This window comes from Xenopus laevis, chromosome 2L, assembly GCF_017654675.1.
Source record: "Xenopus laevis strain J_2021 chromosome 2L, Xenopus_laevis_v10.1, whole genome shotgun sequence".
Lineage (NCBI taxonomy): Eukaryota > Metazoa > Chordata > Amphibia > Anura > Pipidae > Xenopus > Xenopus laevis.
In genome coordinates, this window is record NC_054373.1 from 74,252,734 (window position 1) to 74,266,763 (window position 14,030).

Sequence of the window (14,030 nt, forward strand, 5' to 3'; positions counted from 1 at the left end):
TAAAATAAAATAGAGCCCAGACATGACCATTTAAAACCAGCAACTAAACTTGCCAGACTAGTCAGGGATACAAGCACTAACTTTACAATTTTATAATCTGTGCCCATTATTTATGAATGTTATGAAACGTGGACCATGACAGTTGTAAGGACCCAATATTCTATGACATCACTGGTAAGTTCAGGTACAAAATATTAGTCTATTGGTGAGGTTTAATGGTTCGGACCAAAAACTGATAGAGAACTTTTTCATGTCTATCTGACTAGAGGCTTTTAGTTTTATGTGATTATTTAATAAAGACTTTTTCAACTTTTTTGCCTGATCTGTCTGTGGTCTCCCAAAGTGGCCAACACTCTCCATATGTTTATCTCCATAGGTTAATCAGATCCCCTAAACTGAGGGCCTGGATCACCTGGGCCACTGCCTTATACTGGTGAGTTATTTACAAAGGTGAATGCATATCTACACTATGTGGATTCTAAATGCATGACAATTTTAGTTAATAGACTAGTTCCAAGAATATCTACTACAGTAACTACATTCTTACTCCAAATTGACCTTCAAGTCCAGCTTTCACGTTTAATTTCCTTTAGTCTGCGCATCTTACTTAGTACATTCAATAGCTACACTTTTTGGTCGAACATTTCCTTCAGTAATCAATTCCGCTTTGAACATTGTTTAAATGCATTGCATTTATTTCATTGACCCCTTATTCTGAAATTGTCATTGCCAGACTCCTAGCTGAGTAGCGATGCAGGGAGCGGCTGTTTATTCAACAGGTGGTGAAACACTGATACACCTTGTCCACCAGTTTCTTTTGTATTGCCCTTACCAATTACGTTAATTTATGACTCATTTCCGCCAGCAACAGGCGCCACATCGTGGGTATATTGCCAAATAATAATACGTACCAGAAACAGTTCTATTATCAGAGGTACGGTCATATACACGCCCTGTGTCGTGACGCAGTGCCTTTAATTACGCCTGATTCCCAGGAACCACTAAAGAAAGCTCGGTGCTTATAGCAGCTGGTATCACAAGAGGAGCAGGTAAGAACGGAATATTCTCCTTGTAGTCTGGATACAGTATTTAGCGGCGAGCATTGTCACGTTCCCCAAACCTTTTTCATAGGTGCGGCCGGGTATACCTAGGTGACAATGAGATGGCCGGTTAAGTTCCATTAGAATTAAGAGAAAGGAGCACCGGCCCCTGTTAATCGTATATTACGAAAGCACTTTGACTTGTTTTTTCCCCGTGACTGCTGGCTTTGTAGGTAATTAAAAGAACTCTGATGAGTTTAAGGAACTAACAGGGGAATGTAATAAAAATTCGCTAACGGAAAAACAATTCGCAATGCGAAAAGTTATGCCTTTGCGCGAACAAATTTTGCTTTGTGCGAATTTAATATAGCTTTTGCGAGCCCGGAAACTGTTTAGCGACCACTTCCGACAGTGAAAGACCGTTTGCGAATTTTATAGTTTGCGCCAATGCGCAGTCAATGTAATAAAACTTCTTACTGAAAAAGTCGTTATGTTTGCTCCAAAAGATTACGACACCTTCAAGCACTTCTTATGACTGCGCAATTAAAATTCGCAATGCGCAATTAAAATTCGCAATGCAATAACAGTTTAAGGAACAATATTACATTGCGAGATGTGGATTTTTAGTCTTATTGGTGCGAATTGTTTTGCTCTTTGCGACTTTTATTACATTCCCCTGTATGAATCCCAGACCGTCATCTTTAACGAATAGCTTCATTTTAGTTGACATTTATGTGATAAGCTGGAGATTTGACACGAGAGTAATATATATATATATATGCAATGCAGGATGACGGCACACCAAGAAGTTACAGCAACACAAACGTTTGTGAGGAACTGAAACGTTGGTTCAGTCCAATAAACCTCCTTTTTATCTTCAAAACGTTTGTGTTGCTGTAGCATGGATGTTTAAGGGGCCCTGGCCACCAATTTTCTCATAATGGGGGGGCCCTGGTCACCAATTTTGGCCACCAATATTTCTAATGGGGGGGAGGCTGGCCACAATGTTTTTTAATGGGGGGCCCTGACCACCAATATCTTTTATTTTTTATTAACATGTGGAAACTCTAGCCACCAATATTTTTTTTTGTTTTTCTACTGTGTGGTGGGGGGGCGGAACTGTGGGGTGGGGGGGCGGAACTGTGGGGTGGGGGGGCGGAACTGTGGGGTGGGGGGGCGGACCTGTAGGTGGTGCTTGCGGTGGGTGCAGCCCAGGGGGCCCAGGAAATTTTGTCGTATGGGGCCCTGCGATTTCTGATGGCGGTCCTATGTGTGTATGTATGTGTATGTGTGTGTATATATATATATATATATATATATATATATATATATATATATATATATATATATACACATACACAAGCCATGAATGTCTTTTATTGTAAATTATATCCTTATAAGGTGAGTTCTGATGTCATCAGTTATAAACGGTGAGTTCTGATGTAATTTCTGTCACATGACTCACTGAAACTTGTGTATTATATATATATATATATATATATATATATATATATATATATATATATATATATATATATATATATATATATACACACACCCCCCCCCCCAGACCTAAGTGCCAGAGTCAAACTTCTGCATAAAAGTGAACTCCCATTTTACGGTTATTAAGTGATAATAGCAACAGTTCTACTAGGCGTGTTTTACATGTCAACCACCCATTTTGTGACTTTCTCACGTATGTGTCTTATTTATGTTCTGTATAGAATAGGTAAAATGCTAGTTTGGCACGAAAAACTTTTTAGAGATTCAGTAGTAATTTATTTATTTATTGCAAATTGTCAAAATTTAATGCAAGCATCATTTCCTTAAAATGAGAAAATTTGGTTATTTGCGTTAGCTGTAATACATCTGCTAGGAAAGGGAGCCCCCACCAAAAGATATATTAGACCTATTAGGGTTGCCACCTGGCCGGTAAAAATGATGGTTGATCCCAATGCTATTAATAGGGAAAAAAGATAAATACATAGGAAGGCCGTTATTTTTTTCTGGAAAAGGTGGCAACCCTAAGACCTACCTGTCAATCAATATCTGACCCCAACTTCTGCACAATGAGAGACCGATACGTATAGGGGGACAGTGAAGACTAACTTCGTTATTTCAGAAAGGTCCAAGAATTTTAAATTAATTATACAGGTGTGGGATTTGCTCTCGTGAAACCTGTACTCCAGAAAGCTATGAATTACGGGAAGGCCATAGACTTTTAATTTCTTAAAATAATTACATTTTTGTCTGTAGAACAGTAGACACTTCTATTAAATTTTCATTTCCATTACAGTTGTTCTTTAAGCATAACCTGCCCTCTAAGACACAAACAGTGTGCAGGCTTTTTAATCCAGGTAGAATCCTTTTGTAGCCACAGGGAAGTAATATATTTTAGGTTGCTCCTTCTGATGTTTAAGTGTATCACCAACACAAGGATTTAAGGAGGGGAGGATCGCCTTGTAAGGCCACATGAACAAATATCGGACACTATGGTGCGTCCAGGTGGATCTATCAGGGTTTTATGAATTTTAGGAAGAAAATAGATGTACGGAATTTTTGCTTCCTTCTGTAATAATAATTCATATATATCCTCAGATATGACCCCTTCAATCACAGCAGAATACAACAGTATGTTTTTTTGACTTTTTGTACATATTGAATTTTTGTTAGTTTTTTTTTCTACACGGTGGGCGGGCCTAGCAGGCTATTTAAGGGCTGTATAGACAGTCTGCAACATCACCTGATGAAGGGGCCTGCCCCCAAAACGTTGTGCATCAATTGACGTTAATAAACACGTGACGGGTTAACCCTGTTTGCTTATGTTCCTGTGTGCCGATTCCTCCTTTTGTTTCTCTCCAGTGGATTCCGGGGAGTGCCTTCCCCCCAGAGGACTGTGCACCAGGTTATTTATCAGAGGAGGGCTAGTGAGTGTGTTCACACTGTTTCTACGTTTAAGTGTACTTTACATGCGGTTATGCTATGAAAAATAGTTGGTAATAATTTTTTAGAAAAGATATGTGGGGTTCATCACCTCTCATCCTCTTTATATTTTTTTTTTTTTTTAAGTTTTGGGTTTACCAAATATATTGTAAAATATATGCTTAGCGATTACTAACAATTAAACATTCTGAGTAAATTAATTTAATCAAGTCATTTAATTGCCATTTGCATTGCATAACTTTATTCTTTCATTTAAGATCCCTCGTGTATTAACATGTGAATTAAGTTAATATATTTTAATTAATTCAAATTTTATGTACAGCAGTTGCTGCCCAGGTTTTGTAAGTTAGTAGTGAATTAAAGGGGAACTCCGGCCTCCAACCAAAATTTGATAAAGAGGCCCACATAACACAGAAACCCCTTATATAACCATCACAGTTACCGGTTTCTTCAAAAAGTATGAATAAATGCCATTTTCTATGCTGAAATACAGCTGGTTAACAGATATTCTCTTTCTGCATCATTTGAAATCCTGGCAGGGAAGGAGGGACTAAACACTTATCTTACAAATTGTAACAACTTCTCCACAGCTTACAGACAGCATGCAACTACATAACCCACAATGCACTGCACTATGATGTTCCATTCCTTATTGAAATCACATGTGCCGAGAATTGTGGGCTTTGGAGGATGCAGTCTAAGGACAGCTGGCTGCTGATACAAAGTAGTAGTAGTCAGCCAGTTTATCAAATTAGTCAGAAAGATCAGCAGAAGAACAGGGAGCTAGGCTTGGAGAACTGTCAGAAACCATTAAAAATCATGAAAAGTCTGCATAATTTTTAATTGATGTAATTTGCTTGTAATTGTTTACTTTTCAAAAAGTTCAAGTTATGTTTTTGTGGAGTTCCCCCTTTAAGCATGTACTTTCTTTTACATTATGGTCTAATTTATTCAGGTATATTAATTCTTATAATTGAATATCATCATATTTGTTAATTTGCAAACATTTTTATTTACAATATTTATGCAGTAATTATGGCACTGGCAAATAAACAAACTTTTCACAGCTTTTCAGTGTTTTACAATAAGTTTGAAACGTTAATTCAGGTCACCGCATATCTTGGATCAAAATTTTTGTTGTGATTTTGTTCATTTTTACAAAAAATATTTTATTATTAATATCTACACTAGATCTAATCTGATGGGGTTCATTTGTTTTAAATTTTTTTGTAGCATCATTCTTGAAGAATTTGTTTGGAGAAAAATCCTACAAAGCACAGGACCTATTTGAGAAAATCCTAATTAAGAGCGATCAGAGATTTAAAATAATCTAAGGTAAGGCTATGGAAAGTGCAACATTTGGATTCAAGTGAATTATTCTGTATCACCATTTATTTTAAAATGGATTTAAGATATTAAGAATATACGCTTAACTTTTATGTAAAATGTACTGCAGAGTAGTGGCATGACTTGCAGAGACCAATGCCATATTTTTTTTTTTTTTTTTTTTAAACGTTGACATATCAGATATAAATGCCGATTGGTTGCTATTTTGCAACTCTGTACCAAAATTAATACATTTTGTGAAATTTTCCAACCTTCTTTTTAACAGAAGAAGGCTGGGTAATTGTGATAATTTCAATAATGCAGCATTCTGAAATCTGCTTATTATTGTTCAGCTCCAATTGCAAACAGCCACTGTTGACTACATGCACATAAACTTCCACACTGCCCATTTTAAAAGCCCAACATTTGGTTATATGCTCATAACACTTCTATACTGCTTCCTTAAACAGCCCAAGGATTGTTACATGCTTAACGACACTGTCATTGGTTCTTTAAGACTGAATATGATGTGAATGATAGGTTGTTGTATTCCAAAAATTAACAGCAAAATTAAACCTTTAAAACCTACATGTGCCCCTTGTACAAATGGGGCAGACCTTGTCACTTCATTTCAGTGGAAATGAAATGACGAGCTGTATAAACTAAATGACTTGTGCAGACAGTGATTGCAAACATCAGTATACATTGGCCTATGTTAAGAATTGAAACATAATTACAAACTACTTATTGTACATTCCCCATTTTTTTTTCAGGGAGTCTTAAATGGGTAGTTCACCTTCAAACAACTAGTTGTTTTCTTTTTTTTTTTTTTTAAAAGGTAAGTTTTATTTCCTTTTGAACACAACATACAGACACACAGTACAAACTGTTGAGCAAACTGACACAAGGAAGGTACATAGCAGAAGTAGAAAACCAAATTGGACTCTATGCATAACAGGTAGGTAGTACTTCTAGAAAGAGATGTAAAATAATTACAACACAATGATTAAGGCCTTCCCTGACAGGCCAGGGCTAGGGAACCCTCTATTACCACTGCTAAGAAGGGATGCTCTGAGACGGCTCAATCCGGGGGGTCTGGATCCACGTCAGCCCACGGGCCCCAAATGCTGTCAAATTTCGTTAGGGCACCCCTAGATTCATACGTAAGTTTATATAGAGGTATCACACTATTAACCAGGCGTATCCAGGCACTAAGAGAGGGTGGGAGGTTGCCCATCCAGTGCATTGCTATCGTCTTCCGTGCGTAGAAGAGGAGAATGCGGAAGGCAAGTCTAGGGTATTTGGCTGGGACCAATTCCTCCAAGACCCCTAGTAGGCAAACAGTAGGGGAGATGACCCTCGGAAACTCTAGGTTATCCGCTAAGTAGTGTACCACTCTAGTCCAGAATTCGAAGATGTGTTGGCACTCCCATATTAAATGGAAAAAGTCCGCACCCGGTTGCTGGCACCTGGGACAGTTGTCAAGAGGGACTCGGCCCATTTGTTTAAGGCGGATCGGGGTTATATATACATGGTGTAGAATTTTATACTGTACCAGCTTATCCTTGAGGGAGATAAGACCAGTGTATACATTGTCTATTGCCTCCTCCCAATCATCCTGAGTAAGACCAACAATTTTAGTAGTCCACCAGTCTTGGACAGTTCGGAATGGTTTGGGACCAGATAGGAGAAGTCGGTGGTAGAGTCTGGACACCAATTTGGAGGGGCTAGGGTCCCGGAGAATATCTTCTATAGTCGGGGAGGTTTGCTGGGGGGTAAGGGAGCGGAACTGGGAGTGAAAGGCATGTCGTAACTGGAGATATTGGAATAGCAGAATAGGCGTGGGGTGGGTCTTGCATTGAAGAGCAGGGAATGTGGGGAACGTTTGCGGGTCAAGGAGGTCCTTTAGGCACTTAATTCCGTGGAGTGGCCAGAAGACAGAGTCTGGCAGGGTTCTGAGGTGAGGTAAGTGGGAGTTTCCCCACAGGGGCAAGTGGGGGGACAGTATTGGAGGCTCACAACCCAACACCTTGAGGGCTAACATCCAAGCTTTATGAGGGGTGGTTAACGTAGTTGGTAGAGAGTTGTAGTCTTTAAGGGACCGGTATGGGAAATTGCGAAGACCCTCCCACGAGGCCACAAGGAGGGCCTGCAACTGTGAGTTGGGGTTATAAGGGTCAGGGTTAAGGCACCAGTGGAGGTAATAAATTTGCGAGGCCAGGTAATATAGGTGAAAGTTAGGGAGGGCCAGGCCACCCTCATCACACGGGGCACACAGTTTAGTCAAGGCAAGTCTGGGGGCTTTATTGTTCCAAAGGAAGGGGACCATGATCTGGTTAATACGTTTAAAGTAAGACTTCGGGATATATATAGGTGCATTGTGGAGCAGATAAAGGAGTTTCGGAAGATAAATCATTTTAATAAGATTGACTCGGCCCCACAATGACAAGGGCAGCCTGGTCCACCGATTTAGTGTGTTGGCCATGCCTACTATAAGTGGGTCCAAATTAAGGGAGACATATTGTGCACTGTCAGCATGAATGGTCACACCTAAGTATTTAAACTGGTTGGCCCACTCCAGAGGAGTCTCCGCCGGCAAGGACTGGGGCTGATTGGGGTCAATGGGGAACAAGACCGACTTGTCCCAATTCACCCTGAGGCCAGAGAATGATCCAAACCGATTGACCAGGTCTAGGAGGGCAGTAAGGGAATCGTGAGGGTCGGCCAGATATATAAGAAGGTCATCAGCAAATAGAGACACTTTTTCTTGTACGGTGTCATATGTTAAGCCTCTTATTTGGGGGGAGCGTCGGATCATAATCGCCAGAGGTTCAATCGCAAGAGCGAAGAGAACCGGGGAGAGGGGGCAGCCCTGTCTCGTTCCCCTAGTCAAGGAGAAGGGGGGCGAGATAAGGCCGTTGACTCGAACGCGTGCCGTGGGGCTGCTATAGAGGAGCTTAATCCAGGTTAAGCACCGGGGGCCAACTCCGAAACGGGTTAAAACCTCCCACAGAAAGTCCCACTCCACCGAATCAAAAGCCTTAGCAGAGTCTAGAGAGGCTACAACTCTGGTGCCCGTCTCAGCATGAGCGACTTGTAAGTTAGTAAAGAGTCTGCGAAGGTTAATGTTAGTGGAGCGCCCTGGCATGAAGCCTGATTGATCAGGGTGGACAAGGTCTGGGACCACTCGCTGCAGGCGAGAGGAGAGTATTTTGGCGAGGATTTTGGCATCCGTGTTAAGTAGAGAAATGGGGCGGTAGGAAGAGCATCTAGTCGGGTCCTTGCCCGGTTTAGGGATAACTACGATGAGGGCTTCAGTAAACGAAGGGGGCAGCGAGTTATTGTCAAAGGCACATTGAAGTGTGGCAAGGTACTTTGGGACAATTTGGTCCGAAAGGGCTTTGTACCAGTCCGGGGGTAGGCCATCCGGCCCTGGTGTTTTATTTGGAGGTAGTGAGGCAATAGCGTCCCTAACCTCTTGTAAAGTGATAGGCGCATCTAAGAAAGCTTGGTCAGAGGCGGTGAGAGTAGGCATAGGGATGGAATCTAGAAATTGCTGGAGTTGGGCATTGGAGTAGAGTGCTGTCGTGGTGTAAAGTGTTCGATAAAACGTAGCAAATTCCTGCGCTATAAGCCTCGGTTCCGTAACCACTGAGCCATTGTCTAGTACAACACGCGAAACAGCTGCAGGAGCAGCCTGCTGTTTGGCCAAAAACGCCAAAAGTTTGCCATTTTTATCACTCTGGTCGAAGAGTCTTTGATTTTGGTAGAGCAAGGCTTTCCTGGTTAGGGAAATAGAGGCATTGGAAAGGGTGTGTTGAGCTTTCAGGAGATCAGTATAGTGAGCCGGGGTAGGATCTTGGGTGTGCAACGTAAGAGCATTTTGAAGGTCATTTTCCGCAATTGTGACTTGTTCAACACTATCATTCCTGGCTTGCGAGATTGCCCCCATAAGAGCACCACGTGTGACTGCTTTTGAAGCATCCCATAAGATAAGTGGGGGGGCAGAGTCAGCGTTAAGGGCCCAGAACTAGTTGTTTTCAGATAGATCACCAGAAATAGCCACTTTTTCCAATTACTTTCTATATTTTATGTGTCACCGTTTTTCAAATATTGAAGTGTAAAGTATAAATTTTCACCCTCTAAAGCTCTGTGAGGTGGGTGGGTTGCCGACCCTGTAAACCGTTTTAAATTGATATATTTAGTTCATACATTTCTTATCTTTGTCCCTGCTGAGTAGAATCTCTGAGTTTCATTACAGGCAGCCGTTAGAATTGAAACAATAGTTGGTAATACGCCAGAGATGCTGCTGAGAAATGTATCAACTAAATGTTGCAAAATTGTAACAGTTTAGAGTCTGCACCTGCATTATTGAGCTGCCACATTGAAATACCAGAGAACAATCAATTTTAAACTGATATTTTGGAAAAATAGTAAAAAATAAATAATGGAGAGTAATTGAAAAAAGTTTTCATTTGTGCGAAACAATCTGAAAAAAAGTGCTTGGAAGGTGAACAACCACTTTAAAACAACTAGCTCAAAGTTTTTATTAGCAATTATTAAATATAATTCTTATACTTGGCTGAAACACACCAAGGTTTTTGTGAAATGGTTATGTTCTCGGCCCTTTTAGTAATAATAGAAAAGTACAAGGAGAGCACTTCGGTAAAAGAAATGGCTTTTATTCAGTAAGGCATTGCAGATTCCTGGTGATAACTGATTGGGGTGAGTATCTATTAGTAATTATGTCTTGGTTTAGGAATAGCCAGCAGATTTCTAAATAAAGAATCCTGTGCTTCACCCCCCTTTTGTGACTCAAGGTTATGTGGGCTGGAACTCTGTAACAGTATGAACACTCATACACTCCCACCTACTGTTACTTTGGTCACTTAAGTCTTGGTGGAGCTCTGGTATCAATTAATGAAGTATACTGTTTTTTAATTCCCTTTTTCTGTGATGAGGAATTTAGTCCCTACTGTGTCTGTGTTGTCCTGTTGAAATCCAAAAAAACATATTTATCTCTCTTCCTGTTTTTGGGGCTGAACTAGCAGCTGGGCTACTGGGGTTTTATTAGATTTCTCCTGGATCAGTTTGTAGATTGTTTAGCAAATGCTGAACTGAATATTTTTTCAAAATAATTTACTATGTTGTTTTTTAACCACTTATTATGATTCGCTTAGGAATTTCAGTGAGGTGAAATATATATATATATATATATATATATATATATATATATATATATATATCTCCATCCATAGTACTTTTGTGTTTAAAACCAATGTTTTTTCTGCAGGTTCATCATGATGATTTTAGTTTCCTTTAGTATGCGATGTTGGTGTGTTCTGATAATCATTGCAACACTCTTCTCTGGGACTCATGGTATGCATTTGGTAGTTTTAAACTCTTGCATTTTACACACATTGTAGCTTTATTGCATTTGGTATTCTTTATGATTCGGGAGAATGTGTACTTTCCAATAATATATGGCTTCCTGGGGTAAACTTGCTTTTTTGAAAGAAAATTAAACATTTTCTGGAGCAGAGCTTTGGAAAATATGGTGGTGTAATACTGGGAGTTTTTGACCTGTATACTATACAGACCTTTCAGTAAAACTATACATATTTGGCATAGTTGCACTCGAGATATATACTGGTTCAGACAATTATTTTCCAAAGTCACATAATTAGTTCAATGGAGGTCACCTATGTGTAGTTAAAGGGGTTGTTCACCTTTGAGTTAACGTTTAGTATGAAAGAAGAGAAAGGCATTTAAAAACTACAAGACAGAAGCTGCATTTTATGAATATAAACACTATAATAAATGTTGTAATTCAGCAATCCAGAAGGCAAAGAAAGGAAATGAAGAGACTAACCCCAAAAAGTTTTTTTTAAATACATTAAAGGGATACTGTCATGGGAAAACATGTTTTTTTCAAAACGCATCAGTTAATAGTGCTTCTCCAGCAGAATTCTGCACTGAAATCTATTTCTCAAAAGAGCAAACAGACTTTTTTATATTCAATTTTGAAATCTGACACGGGGCTAGACATTTTGTCAATTTCCCAGCTGCCCCTGGTCATGTGACTTGTGCCTGCACTTTAGGAGAGAAATACTTTCTGGCAGGCTGCTGTTTTTCCTTTTCAATGTAACTGAATGTGTCTCAGTGAGACATGGGTTTTTACTATTGAGTGTTGTTCTTAGATCTACCAGGCAGCTGTTATCTTGTGTTAGGGAGCTGCCATCTGGTTACCTTCCCAGCAGTAAAGAGTGATTGAAGTTTATCAGAGCACAAGTCACATGACTTGGGGCAGCTGGGAAATTGACAATATGTCTAGCCCCATGTCAGATTTCAAAATTAAATATAAAAAAATCTGTTTGCTCTTTTGAGAAATGGATTTCAGTGCAGAATTCTGCTGGAGCAGCACTATTACCTGATTCATTTTTAAAAAAAAATTTTTTTCCCATGACAGTATCGGTTTAATAGTAAAAAGACACAGGTTAAGAGTGTTGCTCCATTAAATAATGGTACCAGTATGGTTGTAACAGGTACAGAAAAGGCAGACTCCTCTATTGTAGTGTGTACAATAGAGGAGTCTGAGTTCCCAGGCTCACTTCATAGCTGCACTGATGGCTCAGCTCAATCTAGTTAGTGGCTTACTCAGGATATAATCCATAAAGCTTTAATAAAAATGAATCTAAACAAGGCTCCAGGGCCTGATGGCATATACCCCCCGGTTATAAGAGAGCATGGTTCAGTCTTGGACCAGCCCTTATTTCTGATTTTCTCATTTTCACTTTCATCTGGTATGGTACCTATGGATTGGAGAAAAGCTGATGTCATTCCAATATTTAAAAAGGGATTACGATCTCAACCTGGCAATTGTAGGCTAGTAAATTTGACATCTGTGGTTGGGCTTAATGAAGTCGTTTGCACCTGGCTAGGAAACTGGCTACAAGATCGGGTACAGAGGGTGGTTGTAAATGGTACATTCTCTATTTGGAGTAAGGTTCTTAATGGTGTCCCCCAGCGCTCGGTATTGGGTCCACTTTCATTTAACTTGTTTATTAATGACTTAGGGGAGGGTATTGTAAGTAATGTATCAGTGTTTGTAGATGACACAAAACTATCCAGCCCAATAAATCCATCCATCCAGGATGTGGCATCCTTGCAACAGGATCTTGACAAACATGACTGGGCAGCCAAGTGGCAAATGAGATTCAATGTTGATAAATGTAAAGTCATGCACCTTGGATGTAAAAATATTCAAGCCACTTATACCCTTAATGGGACTGCACTAGGCAAATCCATTATGGAAAAGGACCTCGGAGTCCTTGTAGATGATAAACTTGGTTATAGCAAGCAATGCCAGCATCAAGGGCAAATAAGGTCTTGATCTGTATTAAAAGGGGCATTGATTTACAGCAGGAAGCAGTCATTCTTCCACTTTATAGAGCATTGGTAAGGCCCCATCTAGAATATGCCGTACAGTTTTGGTCTCCATCACTCAGACAGGACATTGTATTAGAGAGGGTACAGAGAAGGGCAACTAAGCTGGTAAAAGGTATGGAAAATCTTAGCTATGAAGAAAGACTGGCCAAATTGGGGATGTTCACTAGTGATGGGCGAATTTGCGCCGTTTCGCCGAAAAATTAGCGAATTTTTCGCGAAACGGCGAAAAATTCGCGAAACGGTGCCGGCGTCTCGTTTTTGACGCCGGCGCCCGTTTTTTCGACGCCGGCGGCCGTTTTTGACGCTGGCGCCCGTTTTTCGAAAAAAAAAAATTTGACGCCGGCGAATTTTTACCGCGAATTTTCGCAGGCGTTTCGCGAATTTATTCGCTCGGCGCGAATCTATTCGCTCGGCGCAAATTCGCGAATAAATCGCCCATCACTAATGTTCACGCTGGAGAAGAGGCGTTTAAGGGGTGATATTATAACTATGTATAAATATATAAAAGGGATCATATAATAATCTCTCTAATGCTTTATTTACCAGTAGGTCTTTCCAACAGGCACAAGGTCACCCATTCCGTTTAGCAGAAAAGGGGTTCCACCTAAATATTTGTGATGGGGTTTTTTACAGTGAAAGCTGTGAAGATATGGAATTTTCTCCCTGAATCAGTTGTACTGACTGATACATTAGATAGCTTTAAGAAGGGGTTTGATGGCTTTTTGGCAAGTGAGGGAATATAGGGTTATAGCTAATAGTACAAATTGATCCAGGGACTAGTCCGATTGGCATTTTGGAGTCAGGAAGGAATTTTTTCCCCCTCTGAGGCAAATTGGAGAGGCTTCAGATGGGGTTTTTTGCCTTCCTCTGGATCAACTGGCAGTTAGGCAGGTTAAAAAAAGTTAAAAGGTTGAACTTGATGGACGTGTGTCTTTTTTCAACCAAACTTACTATATTACTAAAAGTTTACTTTAAAGGAGAAGGAAAGCTACAGAGGCATTTTATTGCCAATAGATTAGCTGCAATAGTGCAAGCTAGAATGCTATTTATTCTGTAGAATGTTTTACCATACCTAAAGTAAAAAGCTCTAGAAACTCTGTTTATTTAGAATAGGAGATGCAGTATTAATGTGGTGTGTGACATCACTTCCTGCCTGAGTCTCTCCCTGCTGTGGCCTCAGATTACAGTAGAGAAGGGAGGGGTGGGGGGAGAGGAGCAAACTGAGCATGCTCTTGCCCAGGGCAATGAGGTTTAAGCTGAAGGCAGGAAGTC

General features: G+C 40.1%; 1 protein-coding gene across 4 annotated transcripts in view; it reads left to right on the forward strand.

Annotated features, from left to right (window-relative positions):
- Positions 1 to 870: 870 nt before the first annotated feature.
- The window catches only part of c4bpa.L (complement component 4 binding protein, alpha L homeolog), a 43,593-nt gene continuing 30,433 nt past the window's right edge, over positions 871 to 14,030 (forward strand). For 2 of the 4 annotated variants that reach the window (XM_018246567.2, XM_018246569.2), the window contains exons 1-3: positions 872 to 1,049; positions 5,217 to 5,318; positions 10,603 to 10,688. In XM_018246567.2, the coding sequence (XP_018102056.1) occupies positions 10,610 to 10,688 (79 nt within the window). In that variant the 5' untranslated portion in view covers positions 872 to 1,049; positions 5,217 to 5,318; positions 10,603 to 10,609. Of the gene's footprint in view, positions 1,050 to 3,948; positions 3,968 to 5,216; positions 5,319 to 6,082; positions 6,148 to 10,602; positions 10,689 to 14,030 lie in introns of those variants that run through there. The other 2 variants (XM_041582050.1, XM_041582051.1) reach the window with 2 other exon arrangements.